The sequence below is a fragment of the Gossypium hirsutum genome, chromosome D03, assembly GCF_007990345.1.
Source record: "Gossypium hirsutum isolate 1008001.06 chromosome D03, Gossypium_hirsutum_v2.1, whole genome shotgun sequence".
Lineage (NCBI taxonomy): Eukaryota > Viridiplantae > Streptophyta > Magnoliopsida > Malvales > Malvaceae > Gossypium > Gossypium hirsutum.
Window position 1 is genome coordinate 48,761,439 of NC_053439.1, and position 27,413 is coordinate 48,788,851.

General features: G+C 31.0%; 3 protein-coding genes across 4 annotated transcripts; 1 reads left to right on the plus strand and 2 right to left on the minus strand.

The window, feature by feature from the left end:
• Positions 1 to 9,126: 9,126 nt before the first annotated feature.
• LOC107950316 (renalase-like) lies at positions 9,127 to 11,885 on the minus strand. 2 transcript variants are annotated; one of them, XM_041090352.1, is made up of 3 exons: positions 11,292 to 11,885; positions 10,442 to 10,711; positions 9,127 to 10,265 (listed from the first exon to the last, which is right to left on the minus strand). In XM_041090352.1, the coding sequence occupies exons 1-3, from the start codon at positions 11,355 to 11,357 to the stop codon at positions 10,212 to 10,214; spliced, it is 390 nt and encodes a 129-aa protein (XP_040946286.1). In that variant the 5' UTR covers positions 11,358 to 11,885; the 3' UTR covers positions 9,127 to 10,211. The 2 variants fall into 2 exon arrangements, with proteins under 2 accessions (XP_040946286.1, XP_040946285.1); XM_041090351.1 differs by having other exon boundaries at positions 9,127 to 10,230; positions 11,292 to 11,879.
• Positions 11,886 to 13,398: 1,513 nt separating this feature from the next.
• On the plus strand, positions 13,399 to 16,078 carry LOC107950317 (mitogen-activated protein kinase 3). The gene is given in 6 exon segments (NM_001327569.1): positions 13,399 to 13,626; positions 13,729 to 13,858; positions 14,416 to 14,553; positions 14,733 to 15,065; positions 15,435 to 15,618; positions 15,810 to 16,078. Coding segments are annotated over 6 exon segments (1,128 nt in total). The 5' UTR covers positions 13,399 to 13,453; the 3' UTR covers positions 15,980 to 16,078.
• A 4,222-nt stretch (positions 16,079 to 20,300) lies between these two features.
• On the minus strand, positions 20,301 to 24,454 carry LOC107950318 (bifunctional aspartokinase/homoserine dehydrogenase). The gene is made up of 12 exons (XM_016885136.2): positions 24,147 to 24,454; positions 23,768 to 23,918; positions 23,591 to 23,668; positions 23,349 to 23,464; positions 23,144 to 23,197; positions 22,924 to 23,011; positions 22,693 to 22,785; positions 22,482 to 22,522; positions 21,953 to 22,006; positions 21,431 to 21,594; positions 20,953 to 21,022; positions 20,301 to 20,790 (listed from the first exon to the last, which is right to left on the minus strand). Exons 1-12 carry the CDS (start codon positions 24,240 to 24,242, stop codon positions 20,665 to 20,667), a joined length of 1,131 nt encoding a protein of 376 aa, XP_016740625.1. The 5' UTR covers positions 24,243 to 24,454; the 3' UTR covers positions 20,301 to 20,664.
• Positions 24,455 to 27,413: the final 2,959 nt, after the last annotated feature.

Consider the following 27,413-nt stretch of genomic DNA (forward strand, 5'->3'; position numbering starts at 1 on the left):
TCAACACCATCAAATCGGCAAATACTCTCATCAAATCAAAGTAAAACTCTTGACCATATGCTTCCATTTGTTGCACCTAGTCTCCTCCTTTGGCAAAACATAATGTAGCAGTCATCAACATTATTCATCCTTATTTTGAACATTTACTGCTACTTCTCCTCCCTCTTGTTGGAAGATGCCAAAGGAGCTCTCCCTGATTAGGAGATCTCCATTTATTGAGTCAATTTTTTCAACTAAAGCCTGCCTATTTGTTACATTTCGCTCTATTTCACTTTCTATTATAATTGGATTTGGTACATAAGCGTTTTCTTCATGATCTGACTAATATTCCCCTTAGCATGTACTTCCATTCACCATTGAATCCTATTAGAAACCAAATAAAACAACTTGCCAAAATAAATTCACCCACCATATCGAAAATCCTTTTACAAGCACAATTAAACCAACCATAATTATAAATCAAAATAGACAATATCACCAAATTAGCATCATTACTCTCATTTACTCTATTCATCCCCAATCAGATTGCTTTATGTTTAGAAAAGATGAGATTAAATGCTACATCATTAACAATAGGGGTTGTAGCTCGTGGAAATCTTTTCCACGAAATCTAAATGAAGTTTGTTCAATATTCAATAAATATCCAATATGATCTCCATAAGTTGAAACATTATACTTCACTTGAACATCAATAACTTATTGATCTTTATAACTCAAATTTGTTTGATCTTTTCTCATCCAAATTTGCTTATGTTGTAGTTTCCTTGTTCCATTTAAGAATGATGTTTTTTTAGCAACATCTGATTCTTGGACCACCTTTTCGAGCCTTGCTGTAATAGCCCGATTTTAGGCTTAGTCGGAACAGTGGTTTCGGGACCACAAATCCGACGAAAAAAAAAATGTAATGGCTTGAATTTTCAGAGGTGTCGGAACGGTGATTCGAGATCACTAAATTCAAAAAATGAGTAGAAAATATTATTAATTTAGTAAGTATAAGTTAAATATGAAGTTAGGAAAATTTTTGAAATAGTGAATAGTGCACTAGAAATAAATATTAAAATAATTAGAATCGAAATGAGGTATCAAGACCTCGGGGATTTTAAACTGAGCCATAAATATTTTTATAAATATTCATGGAGTGTTAAAAAGTTAGTATTAAAGTTTCGTTAAGAAATTTTAAAGTTCCGATAATTAATTGAACAAAAAGGACTAAATTGTAACAAATGCAAAATTTTGGGAAATGATTAAATAGCTTAAATGATAAAAGGAAGAGGGCTTTAAAGGCAAATAGACCCAAGGTCTATTTGGGCTGGACGGCAGAGGCATGAAATCAGCAAGAAAGTAAGGAGAATTAAGGGCAAAATTGGAAAATTGGAAAATTTGCTTAATAAAGTTAGGACCCAAGTGGAATTATCTAGATTTCTCTTCATTTTTCTGAATTCTCATCAGCTAAAACACCATGGAAGGGCTTCTTCAAGCTGGTTCTTCATATTTTTATTACAAGTAAGTTCAATTCTTGACTATTTCTTGAAATTTTTGTATTTTTATGACTTTTACAACTAGGCCCACTTGTTAAATCCATTAGTTTTTGATTTTATGAAAGAAGTTGAAAGTTGATATGAATATGTGCTGGAAGTATATGATGATTTAGCATGAAATTAGAGCTTTAAATTGTTCATATGCTGATTTTATTGAAAGAATTGAATAGAAAGTGAATGTTTGGGACCTAATAGTAAAAGAGTTTGAAGATAGAGTTATATGTGGAAATTCTGAATTTCAATAGTTGTGTAACAACTTATAATGTCTAGTAAAGTACTAATTGAGAAAATTAGATTAATTGAGGGGTTAATTGAGAAAGGACCGAATTGTATAAACTGTGAAATTTGGGGCAAAATGGAAATCAACATTTTGCACTAAAGCAGTTTTGGACAGCAGCAGTAGTGTAACTTTGAAAAATCACCAAAAATTGTAGAGATTGAATTAGAGGATGAATAAAATATGAAACTAAAGCTTATTGAGTCTAGTTTCTTATAAAAGAAATGATGTGAGCAATGGAATTGTAAATCATGAGATATAATAGATTTTGTCAGACAAGGTCAGAATGAATTCGGGTTCCCCTGTTCTGACTTTGGAAAATCATTAAAAATTGTACAAAAATGATTATGAGTTATAGTTTATATGGTTAGAATCCTTAATGAGTCTATTTTTAGAAGAAACAAGCTAAAACATCATCCGAATTCTGTACAATGAGATAATTAATTTTTAGTGAAGAGTGGTCGGAACTGTCAGACAGCGAAACAGGGGAAACTTTAAAGAATAAACTGTACTATTTGGCTGAACCAAAAATTATGAAAATTTTATGGTATGAAGATATGTGAGTCTAGTTTCAGGGAAAATTAACGGATCTTAATTTGGAGCTCTGTAGCTCCGGATAAAAATAATTTAGTGACTCTGACTCGGATAAACAGCTTTGAATATACATGTTAGTGAATATTGAAATTATGGTTAATGTTGTTTAAGTGTGTTATACACATTAAGGATGTGGAATGGAGAGGAGGAGGAGGAAAATTGGGAAATATATGAATGATTCGTGTATAAATGGTCATATGTTTGATTATAACTCATAAACGATGAAATATGAATGATGCTTATTTTTGTGCATTATTGGTCATGGTTTAAGCTCATGTGTGAAAATAAAGTTTCATAGTATGTGTGTATGGTATATTCAGTATATGATTTGGCATGAAATAATACCATGAATGGTTTATGAATTAACACATGTTGGTAAGCCTGATATATGAATAAATGATCAAATTAAGCGGAACGCCGGATTTGAGTACTTCTGATCAAGTGACAAAGTGATAAGTGGTAGCTTTAGCTACACTTATCTGATCAAGTGACAAGTGGAAAGTGATAAGTAATAGCTTCGGCTATACTTATCTGATCAAGTGACAAAGTGATAAGTGGTAGCTTTAGCTACACTTATCTGATCAAGTGACAAGTGGAAAGTGATAAGTAATAGCTTCGGCTATACTTATCTGATCAAGTGACAAAGTGATAAGTGATAGCTTCGGCTACACTTATCTGATCAAGTGACAAGTGAAAAGTGATAAGTGATAGCTTCGGCTATACTTATCTGATCAAGAGACAAAGTGATAAGTGATAGCTTTAGCTACACTTATCTGATCAAGAGACAAAGTGATAAGTGGCTACACTTATCTGATCAAGAAACAAAGTGATAAGTGGCTACACTTATCTGATCAAAAAACAAAGTGATAGGTGGCTACACTTATCTGATCAGGGACAAGTGATAAGTGATCATACGTAAGACCATAGTTATACTATGGCAAAGTGAAAGTGAAGTACTCAATTTTCCGTGACCGTTCCCTAATTTGATTAAGGATGGTAAGTGACAAATGGGCCCAAAAGAATTAAAGTAAATGGATAAGTGGTAGTGTATTTATATCAGGACGATGTTGTTATTCAAACTAAAGTGATATTTTCATTGCTAAATTGAGAATTTCATAAATGTGTTATTGAATGGTATAATCAATAAACATTGAGTTAAATGGTAAATACGTATTAGTTTTGAATTTGATGTCATTGAATTGCACGTGAATTAAATGGAAATTGCTAGTGATATGATTTAAATTATGAGCATGAGAAATTGCGAATTGAATGAAATGGAAATGAAGCATTAAATTGCATGAGTATGTATCGGGTCTCGCAGGCCCTAATTATTATGATTATAATATTTTGAGGATATATTGTGAAAAGTTATAGAAACATGTTAATTATTTTGAAAGTTTTAATTTTGATGAAATTTTATAACTCGGTTAAATACGTTTACAAGTGTATGTGTTTTGGTAATGCCTCGTACCCTATTCCGGTGTTGGATACGGGTAAGGGGTGTTACACTTGCATTCTCCCTTTTAAGATTGATGATTTCTTCTCCCAGTGAGTCATTTATTTGGCACACCATTTTTATCTTCTTTATCATCTCATAGTAAACATCTTTAATTGAATCATATGGCTCAACATCATGATCTAAGTCCTTGTCTGTTTCACAATCTATTGGAACATGAATTGGAGTAGTGGCAGTAAAAGTAGTATAATTGATCAAATATTCATCTGAATTAGAAAAATCACAAAACTCTTCATCACTCCCAACAAGTGACTTTTGCTTCTTCTTAATGGTGTTAACACATTCAGATTGAATGTGACCAAATCCCTTACATTTGTAGTATTGAATTTACTTTTTCTTGGTCTGATAATTATCATCTTTCATATGGATCTTCTTGATATAGTTGATGCTCTTTTCAACATCTGGATTCATTCCCTTTCTAGAAAACTTTTTCATGGATTTGTTATAATTCATCAACTTATCCTTAATTGTATCAATGGATTCTATAGTTGCAAACCGAACACAATATCACATTCACGTATGTCTGAAGCCTTCTCTAATACCAATTGAAAAAGCCCTCACTTTGCACTTGTTTCAACCAACTATTGTTCGAACATATGTTGAGACAAATACTTCATAAAAGGTAAAACAAGAAGAAAAGTAAGGAGAGAAATAACACACAGTATTTTTTAATGCAATTCTATAAAAAAAACCTACTTCGTGGAGACTCGCTCAAAGAATAATTTTACTAAACAATTAACACGATACAACTATTAGCTTAGGTCCAATCTACCCTCTCACAATAAATAATTACACCCCTAAAGTCAAACCCAAATGATTGCAAATGATACTTCCAAATACCTCACTTACAATCAATGTAAACTCTCTAATGAAAACTTAAAGGGAGTGTCAAACTCACAACCAATAATATTTAACAAAGCAATTGAAAAAGACACTCTAAATTTTTTTACCAAGAACATAACATGCTACCTACTTATAGGTTGATACAATAGTCTCTCTAGTGGTATTTTGATAAGCTTAAAACTCTCAGTTAAAAGCGTGATTTTATCACTTGAATTATCCCCAATAATTATCTCATAAATTCCTTCATATGCAAGTCTCTCGTCAGCTTCGGATACACTTAAAAGATAAAGAAAAGGATAATGATAAGCATATCCAACACTTCAAATCTCTATGCTTCTTTCTCCAAGTTACACAAGTAGATAATGTTGATTATGCACAAAATGCTTATCTATTTGCTACACATCAAGATCAAAACACAAGACATTTAAAGTTCAAATATGCCAACACAAAATCTTTGGTTGCTCCATTAGCTTGTTCTAATCGTTGTTCAAACATGAAATGGGACACAACAGTCAAATTTTCCAACATAAATTCAAATTCAAATATCACAAATCTTACAAATATCCTACTTGTTGTAATCCTTAATTTTTCCTCACCATGTTTTTGCTTTTTGGGCTCATTAGAAAGGTAAAGGTTAAATTTTGCTATTAGTCAATATATGCATAAGTTGTAGGTCTATTTCATATGCTTTAATTTAGTCATTTTTAGTTATTGTATTTTTTGAATTTTGAAATTTCAGTCCTAACAAAATAGTCAAAACAATAGCTATTAAATTTATTAAGTTATACTATTTTTAAAACTTATGCAACAAACATGTTATCACATGTGTAAAATTATGCCATCTTGTTATTTTCACCTATTACTCACAAAAGAGCCAATTTGTGGATTTAACAATTATCATTTGCATCACGTCTAAAATTTTAAAATAAAAAAGTATGAGGACTAAGAATAGTCAAATTAAAGAATATGGACTAAATGTATAACTTTGTACACAGTACATGACTACTTGCATAATTTAACCAAACAAATTTAACTACTATTGTTTGGGTTAGGACTAAAATTTCAAAATTCAAAAAATTATATAGACTAAAATTGACCAATTCATAAAAGTATAGGTACTAAAGTAACCAAATTGAATTATAGGGACTACATCTAAAATTTGTGCATAGTTCAAGGATTAATAGTAGAATTTGACCATAGATAAAAGGAAAATAATATATAGTCTAGTATATACTATATACTCTATTTTAGCTTTTTACTGAATTTGTGTTACAAGTTAATCAGACACTAATTCAATTGGGAAATGACTAAAAGATCCTTACTTTTATTACGTAATATATAGAGAAAGGGGGGGGGGAGGGAGGGAGAGAAAGAAACACTCATTTGTATGAATAGCATTATACAAGGGAAAAAATGCTAGAAGGCCCTCGGTTCAATAGACCAAATAAGTTCAAATAATCTCTCTCCCTCTCTTTGTGTATATATATACATACTACGAGTCATTATTTGATAAATGGTTAGGAAAAAGTTTTTATTCCATAAGCGATGTTGAGATTTTATCATATGTTTTATTTATTTATTTTAAAACTAAATGATACATGACAAAATCTCAACCCACTTATGGAGTTAAACTTTTTATCGCGTGCACCAAATAATTATGGCTTAACTTACATATTTGTACTTAAACTAAACTTTTTCCCCATTTTGGTACCTAAACTTTTTTTTATCACAAGTGGTACTTAAACTACTTTTTTCCCCAAATTGATACCTCCGTTAGTCAAACCATTAAGTTTATTTAAAAAAGAAGCTTAAAACATAAATTGGTACCTAAACTATGCATTTTCCCCATTTTGGTACGTAAACATTTTTTTTGTTACAATTGGTACCTAAACTACTTTTCTTTCCCATACCTCTGTGAGCTCAATCATTAGTTAAATTGTTTAAATCTATTACTTAAATAATATAACCAATTAAAAATTTTCATATAGCATATCTTTATTTTTTTATTCATCGGACTGATGGTCGTACTAAACAAGTCATTGGTTCTCAATTTGATCAATTCTTCTCGTTCGATCAAATAAATTATTAAAAATTCATAAAAAATAGAACATTAAAAATTAAAGATAGAGAAAACCAGATCAATTTTTTAGCATGGTTCAACCAACCTATATCGATTTGTGAGTCAATTGATTTAAGCCCTATTTCGAACTGGTATCCCAACTGGTTCTCGATTCGACAGACCGTTTCGATATGATTCTGAAAACACTAGTTCTAATCGATGAAATAACTTTTTCAATCTCGTCAGGTGGAGCAAGCAGCCGATGAAATTCAAAAACAAAGTTAAATGCCAACATTTCAATCATAGAATGATGAATTTCGAGCATCGTTGGTATTGCCATACATTATAAAAAAAGAGAGGGGAAAATATGAAAAAAAATAAAGAGAGAAATAATGTAAAAGAAAAAATAATATGGGTTAAGCTTTAAAAAAAAAAGATTTAACAACTTGACTAATGGAGGTCCCATCTTAAGAAAAAATTAGTTAAGTACCACTTATGACAAAAAAAAATACCAAAATGGAAAAAAGAGTGTTGAGATACCAATTCGTGAGTTAAGCCAATAATTAATTATATACTATTATTTAAGAGTTTGTATGATTGGGTTAGTATTTATCATCAACCAAGTCTCATCTCAGTTGTGAAATTACCAAAAACCCATTATTTTTAAATTTTTATAAAATCTAGAAAAATACACATACGTATTTTGCCATTTGAACCCAAAACATCATAGTTTTTACTATTTCAATTTTACAATTTCAATCGAAATTAGGGGTGTGCATAATTTGGTTTTAACCAAATTAACCAACCGAATTGAATTATTTCGATTAATAGGTTGGCTACCGAATCTAATTCAATTGGGGATCGGTTAAGGGTTTTGAAAATTCAAATAATGATTTATTTGGTTCGAAACGAAATAATTAAACAAATTAAGCGGTTAACGAAAATTATTAATAATAAATTATTATAGGCTCAATGTGTCAAATAGATCTAATATATTATGGAAGCCCAAAATATAAAAAATAATGAATGGACTTAAAACTAATTGGATTTATACAAATTATTATAATGGGCTTAAAATCATAATAGATTTACATATTTTTGTTTTTTTAAAAGAGCCCTAATTCTTTTTCCTTCCCATCATCAAACTTAAAACAAAGTCTAGGTGGGTGCTGCTTGACACCAAACCATCTTCTATTCTTCTTGACTTCTTTGATTTTTTTTTTTTTGTGTTTCATTTCATCACTCAAGCCTCAAATTTTCTTGTTTTCAATGTAGTGTTTGTTACGATGATTTTAAATTAGTGTTGTTTTTTTTCTTCTTATTTTTGCTTTCTTTTTTAATTAAAAACAAGGAAAAATAACATTGCAATGATAATTTTTTTCATGTTTCAAACTTATTTGAACAACTAAAAATAAAATATAAAACTTTTAGTTGATTCGATTAGCTGTCCAAATTAACCGAAAATTTTTAATTGGTTCAAAAACTTTGAAAAAAATATTCAATTTGATTAACGGTTAAAATATTTTTTTTATTTCGATTAATTTGTTAATCGAATCAACTGTCCCAACAACCCTAAGAGTGCGTTTGGTTCGCTGTATTGGATTAGAGATGTATTGGATTAGAAGTGTATTGGATTAGAGGTGTATTGGATTAGAGGTGTAATAGCAAATCAACTGTTTGGTTGAATGTAATGGAATAGATGCGTAATAGTAATCTTGTGTTTGGTTGAATGGAATAGAGGTGTAATAGCATAGTGGAAAAAACTAAAATGACTAGAATACCCTTAGCATAAATTTATTTTGGTAAATAATTATTGTTATTGTTATTTAAATTTTAATAAGATTATTATTATCAATAATAAATATTTTAATCATATTTAAACATAATTATTATTAAACATATTTTAATTAAAATATATAATTTAATAAAATTCTTAATAAAAACATAATTTGATTTTGGAAATAAACAAAATACTCAATTTAATTTTATTATATTTTTTAAAATTTACTCACATTATAACATTAAGAACAACAAATGAGAGCGTATCCAGTAATTTTGGCAACAATCTCTTTAATTTTCGTAATGCTAAAATATTACCTTATTTTTTTTTAAATTAAATCGATGAAAAGAAATTCATAGGTGCATTTTCATATAAATAATTGAATTATTCAAAATTACATGCATTTAGAGATAAATATTTTACCCAGCACTACGCTTGTTCGACTCGTAAAAGGCAAAAATTAGGATTCAAAATTAAATTATAATTTTTATGATAATAAAAATTACTTAGGACATCATGTTCTCAAAAACTCAAACCTTTATCAACATAGAATTGAATCGAATATCGTTTTCATCTTCCCAAGTTTCTATACATAAACTATGAACACGGAATTAAACAATACAAAAATGGTATTCTTCTTCCATTGACATTTGATATCAGCTTCAGAAAAGGCAAAAGACAAGAATAAAGAGATAAAACAAAAGATTAAATCAATCCTATATCCTTGACTGACATAATTTACCTTAAAAACTCTATACTTTAACCAATCCCACCTATATGATTTTTCTGTTTTCCTATACATAACTTAAAGCTTACTTGGAACCAAGTCATTGTATTGTATTTCATGTAATTTTTTGAAGCAGATCCTCATCTCCTCCATCTGCATTGAAGGAATAGATGTCGACCGGGGCCACCGTGCAACCCATGGCATTCTGCTTGGTTCTTTTATTACAAAAGGAGCCTCGGTGTTTGTCTAGATAGATTACAATCACGGTGATTGGAGCTTGGCGAACCTTGATATTCGATTTATAGCTGACGGATTGCATCAGAGCCATTGGTAAGGAATGTCAGCCGCCAAGAGCAAGAACATGTAGTTCAGTTCACTTGGTTCATATGGTCGTCCAGAAGGTCTAGATTCGAATCTCACTATTTGCAAAATCTTCCTAGGGCAAGAGAAAATCATACTGTGGGACTGTTGCAGGAATCTTTGAAGGTTGAAGATTGAGATTTTAAGTGGCAAGTTGAAATGCTGACATTTCATTGTGTTGTTTTAAGGATGACTCAACCCCTGCAAGTGCAAATTGTCCAATATCATGTCCTTCAATTGCCTCAAATTCCTTCTCTAAGCCAACAGCAAACTCTTCAGGACATGCTCCATCACTTTGTAAATAGTCTGCAATCTACATCATTAAATCCACAACATTTCTTCATTAATCTCTATGTCAAAAGCAAAGGATTCATGAAGGAAACCAAACAGCAAGGAAAATAAATAAATATATATATAGACATACAAATAGATGTTACATTTACATCATTAAATCCATTCTCGCTCAAGCGCCACATCCCGTTAAATGGCTCGAGCTTACTTATCCAACAAGGTCTCACTACATTGACCATAGAAGTCTGCACCAAGCATCTAACTTACTCAGATATAACCACTGTTAAAATGTCAACCCAATTAAGCACTTGAGACAATAGGGTCCAATAATGAAAGGCACCACTCTAGACAATTAGTAATTTATTTGTTTCACAAAGTATAACCTTTCCATTCGACTAATAATAAAGCTTTAAAAAGATCAGAATAAGCAGCAAGAACGAAAATGAAGGTGATCACCTCAGAAAGCAAAGAGTCGGCTAAAGGGCGCATCCCATTGACACCTATAAACCTTGGTGGTGATGAAGGAAGAGGAACAAACCGGCCACCTAATTCAAGCTGACCAACTAAACCTTGCCATTCTCGAACCAAGCCTTTCTCCAACCAATAATCAACTAGCTTGGAAAACCGAGAATCACTGACAGTAAAAAACTGAGCAGCATGGTCAAATATAAGTTGTTGAGGATCAATGACTCTAGTTCCCATTCTTCCTCCCAAACCATGCATTCCCTTTTACGGCAAAAGACAACAAGAAACCACATCACTTGCAATTATCCAAACTACATTATGCAATGTTAATGCAAATGGTTGAACTTCTAAACTTGTCCTCCCATAACTAAACTATTGAGCATTAAAAAGAAGAATGGTACCGGAAAATCACATGAAAGGGTTGAATTATATTAGCTTAGGCATGCCAAATTCACAATTTAATTTCATTGAAGACTGGAGTTTCTCTTAACAGAAGAAGAATATTTGAGTGCAATGAATACACAAACAAAAAGAGGCCTTCTCTTCTTCTGTCATATGACAAGAAATTTAGAGACAACTATTCATCACAGAGATTAATTGTGCAACTCCAAAGTTAAATTTATGCATGAGTTCTAAAACATACTAACAAAATGAATTTCTTTCTATAAATTAAATGCATTGTTTTTATTCAAAAAAAAATCCAATTGTCATATACTCATGTAGGGAAAAGAAAAACATTATTACAAGAAAAGAAACATTTTTTAATTCATTGATCAAAACACCCTAAAGAACAACAATAACCCAAATTAAAGCAGCACGAAAGGTAACCAAAGGAACCAACTGTGTCAAAAACAGTGGACTTAACACCTCTTTTCTCCAAGCTCAAAGCACAAAGAAGACCAGCCATTCCTCCACCAATAATCCCCACGTGAGGGTCAGCTGAAACACCAGCAGTGAACTTGACCTGCTCCTGAGTGAAGGTTATCTTGAGAATTGACCTCCTAGAAGTCCCATATGGTGTTATTTTCCTGTTCCTTGAAGTGGGTCTTTGTGGGTTTTTGGAGGGTTTTTTGGGTTCTTGTGAACTGCAAATTATAGTTAGAGGTTTTGGGGGTTTAAAGGATTTCTGGGTTTTGAGAGGAAACAGAAATGAAGAAGAAAAACTGGGCAGAGCCGAAGGTGCCGTTGTTTCTTTTTCTTTTTGGAGGGAGCGACAACTAGCAACAATCTGGGCAAAGAAATAAGGAAGGAAATCGGATGAAGGAACAGAAGAGAAACAAGGGGATGGGGGAGGGCAAATCAGGGAGCTGATGCTCAATCAGTAGCTAATCTGGGCAAAGAGGGGGAATAGAAATCGGTGGTTTTCACCGATTAAGAAGGTAATGGATTAGATGCGTATTACCAATACATCAAACCAAACGACGTCTTAGAGAGGTATTAGGTGGGGCCCACCGATTAGGGGTGTATTGGCAACCAAACAAGCTGTAAATATTTTATCTGTAACTAAATTGTTGGACGGAGTAAACTGTCCGAACCTATGAGGTTTATCTTTTTCTTTTTCTTTTTTTACGTCATTATATTGAAACACGTTGGAACTGGTTTTCCAACAAACCTCAAAATCATAACGTTTGAACTAACATCAATATTTAATATTAATATATCATATTTTATATACTTATATACGTTTTCCTTTTTTCCCACAAATTCAAGACATTGACATTTTCAAAACTACTAAAAATATAGAAAAAAAAATCTATTCATAAAAGATACCAATTAATTTTAGGACGAATAAACTTTTCATGCAAATAAAAAAAATCATCGTACAATAATATTTTGCATTATTGTATGATTTTAAATAATAATATTAAAATATATAAATAATTATTTGATATATTATAAAACCATTATTTAAATAGCAAAAACAATATATATTATCCATTTAAGTGGGATTTGGGCATTTTTAAAACAAACGTGTTATTCATGAAAATATTATATTATTAATAATATGATAAATAATAATTATAAAAAAAAAGCTAATTATTTTAATTTTAATCCATCAAGCTACAAAATAGACCGTTGACAAAACGTTTTCAAGTCTTGACCGTAGATTAGAGGCGGCTATAATCTCAGCCGTCAATCAAACGCGTCCTTCGTTTTCTCGCGCGTTTTCCTTCCTCTTTCCTCGTAGTTAAGACGAAACGAAGCTCTCTTTTTGACTCGCAAACGTTTACTGAATTGTCAAAAAGTTTAGGTCAAATTCAGAAAGTGCTCTTAGTTGATTTAGTACTTATTGTATGATTTTATACATATATTTCCATTTCCCTAAACCAATTTTTTTATTAATTCCATCAAATAATTTGACATGAAAAGTTATATATGCCAAAAAAATTTCCACTTTTAAAAATATATATTTATCAAATTGTGTATAGAATGTCAAGTTGTATATATATGCAATATCACCATATGTTTTTAAAATATAAGGCATATCAAATTATTAGTTTCTTTCTCGTTTGCACGAGTTGATTTTATGTATTAATTAAATAAAATTTATTTTATATTTAATACTAAAAAAATTTAAAGAATTTATAGACGTGTAAAAAAATTGTAAAAACATAAAAAAGTATATGTTAAAATTAAAAAAAAATTGAAATACAATTAAAAGATTTTAAATTTTATTTATTTAAAATTGTTAAACATATTGATTAAATAAGCTGTGCACATCAACTTTGGAGGTTAAACATGGTAATATATATGATTTGACAGAATTTATTGAAAAACAACAAATTTCGTAAAATAAAAGACGATCAAATTATAGTAGAAGGACTAAAGCATTAAAAAGTACATATTACAATGTCTTATTTTAAAATTTGACCAAAAATTTACTTTATGTTATTTTTTTCCATAATTTTCTCTGTATATAAAGCCTTTGGACTTCTCTGTATTTCCTCAAAGAAGCGAAAAACCGAGTCAATAAGCAAAGCAGTAAAAAGAAAAAGTAGCGAAATGGCTGACGTCGCTCCGGGAAACGCCGGCGGTCAATTTGGAGATTTTCCGACGATTCATACACATGGAGGTCAGTTTATTCAGTATAATATTTTTGGAAATTTGTTCGAGGTGACGTCTAAGTATCGGCCTCCGATCATGCCGATCGGTCGTGGAGCCTACGGCATCGTTTGGTAAGCTCTTTACTATAATTTCTTTTTGCTCCTTGTTAATCTTTTTTTTTCTTTGTTGTTGTTGTTTAATGTTTGATTTATACATATATTTGGATTTTGAAGCTCGGTGTTGAATTCGGAGACAAACGAGATGGTTGCGGTAAAGAAAATCGCCAACGCTTTTGATAATCACATGGATGCTAAGCGCACGCTTCGTGAGATTAAACTCCTTCGACATTTGGATCACGAAAACGTAAGCTTTTTTTTTTCTATTGTATTATTGTTAGCAGAAGACAACAAAGGAGTAAAAGAGCACAAATGTTAAAAGGTTTTTTTGGCTAATAAATCATTACTGGTCAACGAAATGGAAACCTTAATTCAAAGATTTAAAAACGTTGGCCAAAAAGTTCAAGAATTCCTTTCCCTCACAGCAATTTCAATTTGAACTACTTATAGTTTTAGTCCTTCCACTATTGAAATTTGAGATTTAATCTCTTTAATTTAATTTGACATAATTTGATACTATTATTAGAAGGTCCAAATTGATAACATCTGCTGATAAGAGTGTTAAGAGTATAATTGTTGTTTGATTGTAGTGTTAATAGTGCTAACAGATTCATGAAAATCTAACAGTGTTTTCAGTTTGGATTTATTAATAACATTATAAAATTATAAGTTGAGGGTCAAATTATGTCAACTTGAAGTAAAGTGATTAAATCTCAATTTTTTAGCACATAATTGGACCTTTTAATTTCTATTTTGTTTAATGTTAAATTGATTCTGAAGTAAAGATTTGTGCATGATGAACAGGTTATTGGAATCAAAGATGTGATTCCTCCGCCTTTAAGGAGGGAATTTACTGATGTTTACATTGCGACTGAGCTCATGGATACCGATCTTCACCAAATCATTCGCTCTAATCAGAGTTTATCGGAGGAGCATTGCCAGGTATATTTTTTCATATTGCTCAACTCTTAATTTGTATCTTTTTCTCCAATGTTTTCAATGAACATCGGAGAAAAATGTAAAGAATCTCAGCTAAGTTCTATTTGTTTTGGCAGATATAATGTTTGTGTATATATGTGCGTGCATGTTGATTTTATTTCATTTTATTGTGTGGTATACAGTATTTCTTGTATCAAATTCTTCGAGGACTGAAGTACATACATTCTGCCAATGTCATTCATAGAGATTTGAAACCCAGCAACCTCTTGCTGAATGCTAATTGTGATCTTAAGATTTGCGACTTTGGTCTCGCTCGGCCTACTGCTGAGAATGAGTTTATGACTGAATATGTTGTCACGAGGTGGTATCGGGCACCGGAGATATTGCTAAACTCTTCAGACTACACCGCTGCCATAGATGTCTGGTCTGTTGGTTGCATCTTCATGGAGCTCATGAATAGGAAGCCTCTGTTTCCAGGCAAAGATCATGTACATCAAATGCGTTTATTAACTGAGGTAAGTTGAGTAGGAGCTACCAATACCATTCTAAATAACATGGTCTAGATTTACACTAATTGCAACAAGGGGAAAGATTGATCAATGAGGAATCTTTGAAATAATCTCCAACACAAGATACATGTTATAACTAATTCTCTGATTGGGATTTCATGCTGATAATACCTTTGATTAGCTCAGCATTCTACACTTCTAAAGTTTGGGTTTTATACTTTAAACAAAATACTTGTAGCTGAAGATGCCTCACTAACTTGTATAAATTTGCATTCTTTAATGTGGTATGGGATTTAAATTTGAGGATTAGTGATAGTGTTATGATTTTGTTATTTCTTTCTTTGGATAATGACTTAGCAATGCCTTGATTTATAGCTGCTCGGCACACCAACTGAATCCGATCTTGGATTTCTCCGGAACGAGGATGCAAGGAGATATATCAGGCAGCTCCCAGCACATCCGCGCCAATCACTAGCAGAAGTTTTCCCACATGTTCATCCATTGGCCATTGATCTCATTGACAGAATGTTGACATTTGATCCGACCAGAAGGATTACTGGTAAGTGCTACATTTACAATCAGGCTCTTATTAATGCATGAGGTTAATTTATTAACTACAATTATTTGACCTTTTTTATAGAAGAAAATGATCTCTGTTTGATAATCATTATGAAACTGAAAGCCATCCTGTATTATGTGATCTTATAGCTGAGATGAATTATTCAATTCTTATACTTGGTTTGTATACAGTTGAAGAAGCATTGGCACATCCTTACCTCGAAAGATTACACGACATATCTGATGAACCAGTCTGCCCCGAACCGTTTTCTTTCGACTTTGAGCAGCAACCATTGGGAGAAGAACAGATGAAGGACATGATTTACCAAGAGGCCTTGGCTCTGAATCCAACTTATGCTTAACGAAATATAGTTCTATCTTCTAAATCCGTCATTTCAAGTAATGATTTCTACAATACCTTGTGGTGGCTGATACAGGCCGGTGGATTGCGGATTGAAAGATACTTTTTGCCTCTGCAATAATCTTCGAAGCGGCGTCGCTGAGTCTGCACCCGTGACTGCCATTGATGTTAGGCTTTCACGAGGTCAGTCCACTTGATTAATTTATGTTTTTCTCCTGATGTGCGTTTATATGTTATTTGTTTGATATCTTGTGCATGTATGACATGCATTTTTATATGCTGTATTTGGTTAGTGACCTAGGCAAAAGATCCTGTTGTAACAAACTAGCAATGAAAATTGACATTATTTGTATAATTTTTGTCCATCAAATGCAATTTTTTTGTGTGTTTAACTTAAAGTTGATATGCTGTTGAATAACTTTGCCATACAACATCAAGACTCCAAAGGACAATCCTGCCCTTTTCTTTATTTAGTATTGGATTTGATAGAAGATTCTCACTACATAGAACCTTTGAAATTCGTATGGCTAGGTGAGTTGAAACCAAAAGTGTATGTATGACTGCAATTGATCCTTTATCTTACTCAAACTTGAGTGTCTCAGATATAAATACAAGTCTAACTTAAGTATGTTTATATATATTTTTTAAGTTTATGATTGAATATGAATATCAATAACAAATATTTCAAGAGAAACGAAGAGTATGAACAACGTAATTCACCTTCCTACATTTTCATGGTTTCAGGCATCCACGAAAGATTAATTTTTCATTTGGCCATTTGGCCATTTGGTGAGATCTCGTTCTGACCCGAAAACTTAACCTAATTAACCCAGGTATGAACCCGACCAAACTCAAGTTGGCTATAAAAAGTCAGGACCTAATAGAAAAAAAAACACAATTGCACAAACTCAAAGTAACTCTTTAACATAAAATAACTTGAATTATGGATAATCTTACTAAAAACACCTTACAAATAAATTTAAATTATCCCAACTTAAAATAACTCCAACCTAAGCTTTTTTTTTTATTATCGAATATTCATTTTTCATACATTTGAACATGCATATAAAAATAGCATGCAATGAACTCGTGTTTAATTCCAAATATTAATTCTGAAATTGAGTACTTGACGTCACATGGGAAGAAGGGGGATTCCCCTCGGAACTTGGCATAATAAATATTGCACGCTTTTCATATCATTGGTCTCCGTATGAGACACAGAAAAGTTCGCCATGTGATGCCATAATTTTGACCATTATTCTAGTAATTAACTACTGACAAATAGGGTAAAAAGATTCGATTAAAACGAAATTAAGATAATCTAATTAATTCGATTTCTTTAGTTGGATTTTAGTTTTGAATAGGTTGAAGGAGTTGATTAAAACTTATCAAATCAGTTGGTTGTCAATTATTAGATTAAATTATGTGAAAAAATATCAATTAAATTATAATTGGAATGGTAAATATTGATTTTTAATTATTTTATTTAAAATTTTTATAATATTAAAATAAAAAATTATATCAATAATTATTATTTTTTTAAAATAATTTTTAAGTTATTTCTTAATTAAATTGATGTGAAGGCTTGTATAATAATATGAATAGGTTTATATGTCTAAAAAATTCTTAAGAAACTACGAATAAAATCATTCAAGTTTTTGTATTAAATTCGTACTTAATTAAACACCTACTATTAATAAAGAAAATAAGTTAAGCCTTTCCATTAACTATTTCTGTCATTGACTACTTTTACCTTTAAAAATATTAACGGACCAATCAAATGTGACACATAACAACTTTTAGTTTAATATAATATTTTCTCATAAAAATAATTAACAAATTAGAAAAATCAGAATAAATTATAAAAAAACATAAAAAATTAATTATTAAAATTGTTAAAATTGATATAAATTTATAAAATTATAAAATAATAATAACTTATAAATATTATAAAAATAATAAAAATTAGTAAATTTTAATAAATTATAAAAAATTATAAAATTAATTTTATAAAAACATATAAAAAATTTTAAAAACGAATCATAAAAAATTATTGAAAATTATAAAATGATTAAAAGTATTAAAAATTAATAAAAAATTATAAAAATTATAAACAAAATCATAAAAAATGAATTGGACCAACTCAGTCGGTCGGACCAGTTAAACCGAAACCGACAAGGGTACCCATCCGAAGAAAGCCATTCGATTGGTTGGCCTAGGAGCCAAAAGATTGAACTGATTTTTTTATTTTTATTTTATTTTTTGATTTCTTAACAAATTCAAAGCACTGATCAAACTGACAAACCGATAACCTGATCAATTCAACCATCAATCCAATTATGAAAATCTTGGTCAGAATATTTCATATTGGCATATGCTAATAATTGGATAATGGAAATTTATAAAATTAATAAAAACAAATTCAAATATAAGTATTTTTTTTTGTATAGTTAGACCGATGGTCAAGCTAGTCAGGCTATAGATTTGCCAATTCAGCCGGCTAGTCTAGTTTAATTAAATAAAATATTAAAAAAATCGATTCAACCACCCCGCTCAAGAGTCAACCAATCTAATGGCTTTCTTTTTACTGGTATCCTTATCGATTTTGATCTAATCGGCCTAACCGAATGATCAGACAAATTTTATGATTTTTAATAATTTTTATGGGAAAATATTATATTAAACCAAAAGTTATCACCTTCTGATTGGTCCGTCAACTTTTTTAACGGTCAACATGGTCAATAACAAAAACCATTAACAGAGGAACTTAATTTATTTTTTATTAACACTTAATTGAATATAAATTTAATACAGGAACTTAATTAATATTTTCGTATTTCAACCCAAACCCATTAAAATATTCCCAAGCCTAAATAAAAACATACCCATTATTCAAAACTCAAACCATCCAAAATTTTGAACCCAAATCCATTTGACATTCAACCCAAAATAATCCATTACTTCTTTTCTCAGTTAAATCAAGCAAACCAACTTAAATCGACTCATTATAACGGTTTCCTTATAAATTGGTTTTTAGATTTTTTTTTAATCGCACAGTAGATTAAATTTAAGGTTAAGGGTGAATAGTTATTTAATTATTGACTTTTTTTTTACCTAATTATGAAGAGTTACGAAAATAGTCATTTAATTATTCGATTTTTTCTTTTTTTTGGTCATCAACGGTTAAACGGCTAATGGAAAAATTACGTGTCAGTTTTTAAAATTGACATAATAACAACTTTAATCTCTTAAACATTTATACATTGTATAATTTTATTTTATTTTTCTTACAACTTAGTTTTTCTTTACGATCCTTCCACCAAAAAGCTCAAAAAAATTATCAACTAAATTTGATAAAAAATAATATGCAAAAAATGGAAATACCCAAGATAATAATTTTCACCATTTCTCATTACTTTGATTCTCCGCCATTGGATTGAACACTAACGACTAAGATGACTCAATCTTTGCCAATTCACTTTTCATTGATTTCATAAGATTTGCACTCGAAGAATTTGACGTTGATTTGGCCCAACTACTTTTGTTATTATCGTTTTCGTTATTATTCTCTCTAAAGAACACATAGAACCTCGTCACTCTTTCAATTAACCTCATTATTAAAAACTAAATGAAAATATCTTTTAATTATCAACTTTCAAAATCGAAACCACAATAAACTTAGTCGAGTCAGGAGATTCATAAGTTCAAATTGACCCATGTCTAGATATCAAGCAATAAATTTAGTTGGTAAAAATAAATTAATTGTCAACATCAAATTATCGACCTTTTGAAGTATAAGCAAAGTAATGTATTTGGAGATTGTTTAGTAACATGGCTTTTCTTTTCAAAATTTTTTTGTTTTTATTTTTAATTTGTATTAAATTATAATTTCATGTAAAAATTAGGATAAAAATAAGTATAATGTTAATATTGAAAATTAAGTTTTTAAAAATTAAGAATAAATTAATATAATATGTAAATATTAAACGTGAAATGTGTTAAAAAGTTATTATGTTATCTTTCCATTAGCCATTTAACGGCATTAATAAAAAAAATTGATGACCATTTTATAACTTTTTATAATTAATTTAATTACTAAATTTAAACTCGTATATTTCTCCTTAATAGAAAAAAAATGTTATGATAAAAAAAAAACCCTAGAGATTATGAGCCAATTAACTTGAATATGAAAAACGGTTTTTAAAACTTAAATATAAAATTAACCCTCAAATTATGTCACTTTTCTCACTTAAGTAATTAATTTTTTTTTAATCAAAAGTGGTAATTATACTATTAATTTTGTCAAATCTTGATACCACCCATAAAAGTAATACGTGTCATGTTTTTATTGAAAGGGGCACATTTTTTTAGGGGTAAAATGACATATTTGATAATTAAGAGGCTTTAAAATACCAAATGGGAAAACCGATATAGCTTGGGGTACAATTTTGTAGCTGACATTAAGTTTATTACGTATGCAGGTTCTTCAAAAACTGAAGGGGACGCTTAGTCGGAGCCATGGAGGCTTTGCACATTGTTTACCATGGAACATCCCCTAACAACATTCAGTAAGCTTGCTCCGGACCAAAAATTATTCTGACATTCGAAAACTTTGAGTCTCTTAGCTGCATTTTTGTAGGTGGAATACATGGCAAACTCGAGTTGTGAGACTCCCTCGAATTTCTTTCAGGGAAACAGATCCTGAATGTCAAGGATATCAGCAAGCACGCCGGCTGCAGTCGTATCATTCCCGGCTCCCGCGCCTTGAATAACTAAGGGTTGTTCACTATAGCATCGACTATAGATTTCTAGCTGCAATTTCATCCGGTGAAATATATTTCAACTTCATATCTAATAACTTGGAAATTGGAGCAAAGTATGGTTTCTGATATTTCAGAAATTATCGACCACGGAGATTAGAATTTTGAATTGAGAGAAGGAACTGATACAAGATAAAGAAAAAGGTAAGCTTACCACATTGTCACTTCCCCTCAATCTTCCCAAAGCCAAATTCTTAGGAAGTTCTTGAATCCCAACGTCGCACCTAAAAGCAGAGAAAAGGTCAAGGAACCATTAGATTATAAGCAAGTTTCGGGACGGAAACATAACAGATGGTCATGGTAATCAAGTCCAATTTAAGGATATTTAAACAGACGTTAGCGAAAGAAGACTGGTTAGATTTAGTAAACATTATCAACACTGTAAATGAACCTACTTTTAGTCCTCTACACATTTCGATTTGGGAAAGTGTTTTGTTGTTTCAGCAGTGTAAGACTATATGGTTATATGTGAGATATCCATAATCAATGTCAGACCTAAGATATGAAGAACAAATCTCGACAACTTTTTAAATCTGCAGGTGTTTGTCCATCCATCGAGATGGGCTTCGAAAGAATGCATATCAACATTTCTATCTGTGTTTTAAAAAGGAGTAACATGAATATGCAAATACCTTGCGCCTTCTATCACGCAGACATAACGGAGGACGTTCCCATTGAGTGAAGCTTTTTTAACTCTCTCTTCAATATTATTATCAAGCTTTACAACACCACCATTCAAAAAGTCTTCAACAGACATCTTATTAGGTCCCATTTCTTCGGGATACAAGCTCTCAATCTACCAAAAATAAAAGAAGATCAAACCATCAAAACAACTTAAAACAAATTGGCAATTGATAAAGGGAGCCAACTTGAATATAAGACCATGAGAAACTGAAGACTTTAATGGATTCAGGATAACACCAGTAAAAAAGAAATTTCTATGAAATAACCAATTTTAAAAGTTGCAGTAAATAGAATTCTTTTCCACAATCTGTCATACCATTCAAAAGAAAGATGTTAATTGGACATTTTTGCAAGATTTGCAAAATATTAACCCGCATAACGTTTAATACCCAATGGATATAATTATCAGCCAAGAGAAAAAGGGGTATGGTTATTACAACTTCAAAGCAATAGAGAGTTCAGGTACTAACCTTTATGCTACCTAAGTCAATGCGCTTCCCAAGAAGTCGGGCAAGGATCAAAGCCTGTTTCAGAAAACTGAAACTAAATGACACATACTCGAAGCAATAATTAAAATTCCATAGTAACAAAATCAAATTCACTGCAGAACATCAATGCAAGTATGAAAGTCCATTTCATCACTTATAAATAAAATATGTGATGGTGGATAGTCACTAATTCCAACTATAATCCATGAGTCCAGGTATACATCGATTTATGCAGCAAGGGTTCCAGCCATTAGCAGAATTTATATGTTTAGGTCAAACCGAGTCATAGTAGTTTTCCTATGCAAAAGACCACAATGGCTATTTAGTATTTATGCCTATGTTATATATATTTTACACATTTCTGTTATCATTGAACAGTAAACATTCAAATTGTCCTCAAGTTTACCGTGCAAAACTTACAAATATTTAGAGACGGTTTATATTGATAAATGCAATGCATGCAATTTATATCTGAGTAATCAAGAACATGGGAACATATTCATATTTGAACCTTCCTGGCAACATCCATTCCACTGAGGTCATCTCGCGGATCTGCAATGACAAGATTAAGCAATAACATTACATTTATATCAACTCTAAAAGATCTTGTAGGATCATACTTTCTATGAAATAACATGGGTTGAATAGAAGATCCAAACTTTTAAAAGGGAGCAAATGAATCATGCATAGAGAAAAGACGGCGAATTTATTTTTATAAATACCTGGTTCAGTGTATCCTAAGCTTTTAGCAGACTTAACGACTTGGCTCAATGGTTTGCCATCTTCAACCTCACTCATTACATAACCCAATGTACCTGTCGATATGAGATTTATATATAATACAGGCCAATCAAAACTAAAAATGTATGCAATTGATAACACTCTAGAAAACCAAGAGTCCACCCACAAATCTAATGGTATAAATTCATCTCAATGCATTGACAAATTTGTACCGCTTAAACTTCCAACAATACGGTGGATGGGGTCCCCAGATGAAATTATGCGATTTATTGATGATATGACTGGAAGACCAGCACCAACCTAACAAACAACAAAAACTAAATCAGTAGAAAAAGCTTGAAGCATTGCAATGCAGTGCAATTATATCAAACTGCATCTGCACAGCACGTAAAGCAAAAAACATTTTAAGGAGATCATTTCAACTTCACTTACAGTTGACTCGTGCCGTATGCGGCGAGGATGTGAAACCAATTTGTCATAATCCTCCTGCAGAACGAGGGAAACAAACATCATAACAATTTAGACAAGCAGCAAGGTATAGATATGAAAATCATACAAATATATAGAGAAAATGTTAATGACAGAAAGAAAATCAATTGAACTGATTCAAGTATGCTAATGAAGCTGCGCTTCTTACCAGTGTTGATGTAAGAGGTTTTTTATTTGCTAGAACAACACAGCAACCCAAGTTGACCCCTTCCTTTAGCACTCCAATCGTCTCAGAACTAGCTGAGCAATCTACAAGGGCTAAACCTGTGGCAAAATTACAAAAAACATAAACATTTCGGTGACCACAAACTAAGTTTTTCACATCGAATAAATCTAATAACATGACTACAAATTCTGGGGTAAAAATGTCAACATCCACACAGAAAAAACCTGTTGATTTTCCAAGAATTGATGCAATGTCTAGCACTTTTGTCCTTGATTCTGAATTGGAGAACACTTGAGACTCACCTACATTTAATATTCAACGAAGAAGCATTAGTAATACCATGAAAATACAATAAAGAAGCGAGCAGCTCTTGTCTGATAAACAAATATATATAAATTTACCTAAGCTAGTAATTTTGGACAATGAAGAACCATCTGATTTTACCCTACAAACTTCAGCTAAAATGTTATCATCCAACTCTTTTTGTTTAACATCTGATGCAATGATTAGTGATTTACTATCAGATACTCCCACAACTCGTAAATGAACTCCCTGCAATGCAAAACAAGAGCTGAATATTAAATTTTACACATCCAAAATCAGTACAGTTATGTCTTCTCCATTAACTCGTTTCACTTCACAAACAATTCACCCAATGAACCAAAAAAAGAAGGCCAACTTGAACAATGCAAATGAAGCTAAAATGTAAAGATGACAACTTTGATGGGAAAAAAAACCCCAAAAGGGAAAAGATTGAAATAATGAAATAAAAAAAGGTACCTGCTTGGCGTGAAGTGATCTGCAGGAAACAATGTGTTGGAGGAGTTGGCGTCCAACACCTCCACAACCCATCAAAATTAAAGGGATGATCTTCATCGTTTTGCTTTGTTGTTGATATTTCTGGTTTTTTGGGTTTTCCTGTTATGAATCGAAAACTTTTGGGAAATTTTATACTGAATCGATAAAAACAGTGGACACTGGGGATTGAAAAGAGAGTATTTTCGCAAAGTGTCTTCCTTACTCCTTTGATGGGTTTTAGTTAATTGGGCTAATATCGGTAAAATTCAAAATAACGGAGTCACTTCTCTAAAATACAAGTTTCTATACTATTATTTAAATCAATATCATGAGTAGAGGTGATCATGGGTTGGGCTACCCGGCCCGGCCCGATGGCTCGTCCGAAAAATGGGAGAGTTCGGGTAAAAATATAGGCCTGAAATATGAGTTTAGACAAAAAAATGAGGCCTGTTTAGTAAACGGGCCGGGCTCAGGTAAAAAAATTTTGTCCGGGCCCGGCCCGGCCCGACCCGAATTATATATTAAATATATATTTTATTTTTAATCAAATATATATTATATATATTTAATTTGGGCCGGGTCGGGCTTGGGCTTAGCAATTTTCTTTCGGGCTGGGTTTGGACAAAGTTTTGGCCCATATTTTGGGCCAGGTTGGGCCCGAGCTTAGAAAATGGGCCTAAAACTTTTTTGGGCCCGGCTCAGCCCATGATCGCCTCTAATCATGAGTCAACCGAGAACTTGAGGTGATCATGGATCAGACCATGCCCAAGCAAAAAATTATGTTCATTTATTAGGCCTGGCCCAGATAAAAATGCTAAAATTTAAACTTGATTTAGCCTGCCCATATTATTTTTATATTATATTATTTTTACATAATTTTTAAATATATATAATACATCAAAAATTCTAAAAATATTAAAATAAATATTTCCGAATAAATTGAAATCAATTTTAAAAAATATGTATACTTAAATAATACTAAATTGCAACTTAACAAGAAAATTTCTCTAAAATAATAACAAAATTAACAATAAAACAAGTGTTATACAATATCTAAACAATAACAGTAAAATAGTAGCAACATAATAGTGAAATAGTAGCAAAATAAGAAGAAAACAACAAGAAAATATCATTAAAATAACAAAAAAATAGCAGATTTTTTGTCATTTAGTGAATTTGGGCTGGGCTAGGCTCGGGCCAAAAATGTCTTACTTGAAGCCCGACCCATTTTTAAAAATGGACCTTATTTTTTTGCCTAAACCCTCTCACTTTTCGGTCGGGCCAGCAGGCCTACCAAGAACCAACTCAGTTAGAAATTTATAGCAATGTCCTCCCGTAATTAAAATATTATTTAAGGGTATTATTTAAGCTTGACCCATGAACCGGTACAAATCGATTTTTCTATTTTTTAATGTATATAATTTTTATGATGTTTAAATAATTTATTAAATAATATTTCCATTTTCATCTTAAATTAGTTTTCAGGTCATTTATATACTTAATGAGAAATCACATTCATTTTCCAATGTAGTATATTTTTCTAACTTTATCATTTCTATCAATTTGATTCTATATACAATTCATTTATAGCTTCAACGAGTTAACGAATGAACTGATTAGACATATGAAATAAAAGCTCAAATAATTTATAATTAATTAAGTTCCAGCTTTTTGTCCATTAATTATAAATTTATTTAGTTACGAAGTTATTCTATTATATTATCGTGACTAAGCTCTCACCAGATACATACCATTACAAAAGCTACTCGATCAGTGCTTATCCAATGACATTGTCATAAGTATGTTACCCTCATAGAATATTTTTAAACTCTTTGGGATAAATTTATTCTCTCAATATGATATTATTTTATCTCGTGATAACCATTATATTTTCCTTCATAAAAAGTCAATTACTATCAAATAGTAATTAAGTCATTTATCACAAAAACAAACAACATGTGATCACGTTTACTTTTCATCAATCATGTAATGCCAGTGAAAGTATATCATTTACTCATTTCTTAAGTTATGAATTCCACTATTGTGAATGATACTACATACTGCAGAAGTCGTATACCCAACGCACCAACTTTCAGTTCCTTATCTATTTGAACCCAGGCTTTTACTTACATTAAAGTATACGAGCCACGCATATATAATCCATCATCCACTCAAGATTAAGGTATGTCACACTATGAACGTCACAAGTGAATAAATTCATAAACGGGTTCAGAATCTATTCCACTTAGGTCATGTTCGATGTACTGTCAGTCTAGTCAGTCACATCTATGTCTCTATCTTCTAGGAGTCATCCGCTCTGATGCCCAAGACAAAACATTTCCTCAATTAGATTTGATAGAAGGCATATTAGTTTTTCAATCGGTTTGTTCATTTTCGATTAGATTAATGACATATTTAGATTTATCTACTAATACAAGTTATCTTTCTGTATTATGATTCGACAACGTAATATCACTTACGGCACGTTTGATTCACTGGAATAGAATAGAGTTGTAATGTAATAGAGATGTAATGGAATAACGTTGTAATCAGTAATCAATTGTTTGGTTAAATGGAATGAAATAAAAATGTAATAGTAATCTAAAAAAATGTTTTAGGTAGATAATTATTGTTGTTGTTATTAAATTTTAATAGAATTATTACTAAATATAATTTAATAATATTCTTAATATGATTATTTTTATATTAAATTATTTAAAATATAATATTAATACTAATAATTCAATACTAAAAATTATAATAGATAATTTCTTTTATGTATGATCTCCCATTTATTCATCCATTATCTTTTTTCAATGCTCTCCCCCCCTCCATTTAATCTTCTTTATCTTTTTTCAATGCTCTCCGCCCTTACCAATTCCTTTTCATCTTTCTCATCTCTCTGGTTTTTTTTTTCTCAATCATCAAATTTCATTAATGTTGTAGAGTCATTCAAAGGTTCTAGAAAAGCACGTTCTCGCTTGTCATTTTAATCCTCCAGTTTTTTTCCCATTTCTCTTCTCTCTAGCTTGTTCATATTCCCATTCCCTATCCATCTTCCTAATATTTCTATTATTCTTCATTCAAAAACCCAAAAAGCCAATTTTGAAAACTGCTACATGCATTGCCGATCGTCGCTACATGCACCGGTCATCACTTAATCAGTTCATCTCTGACTCCATATTATTATTATTATTATTATTATTATTAAAATTTTATGATTTTTTCATTTTAGATTTGCAAGCTCAA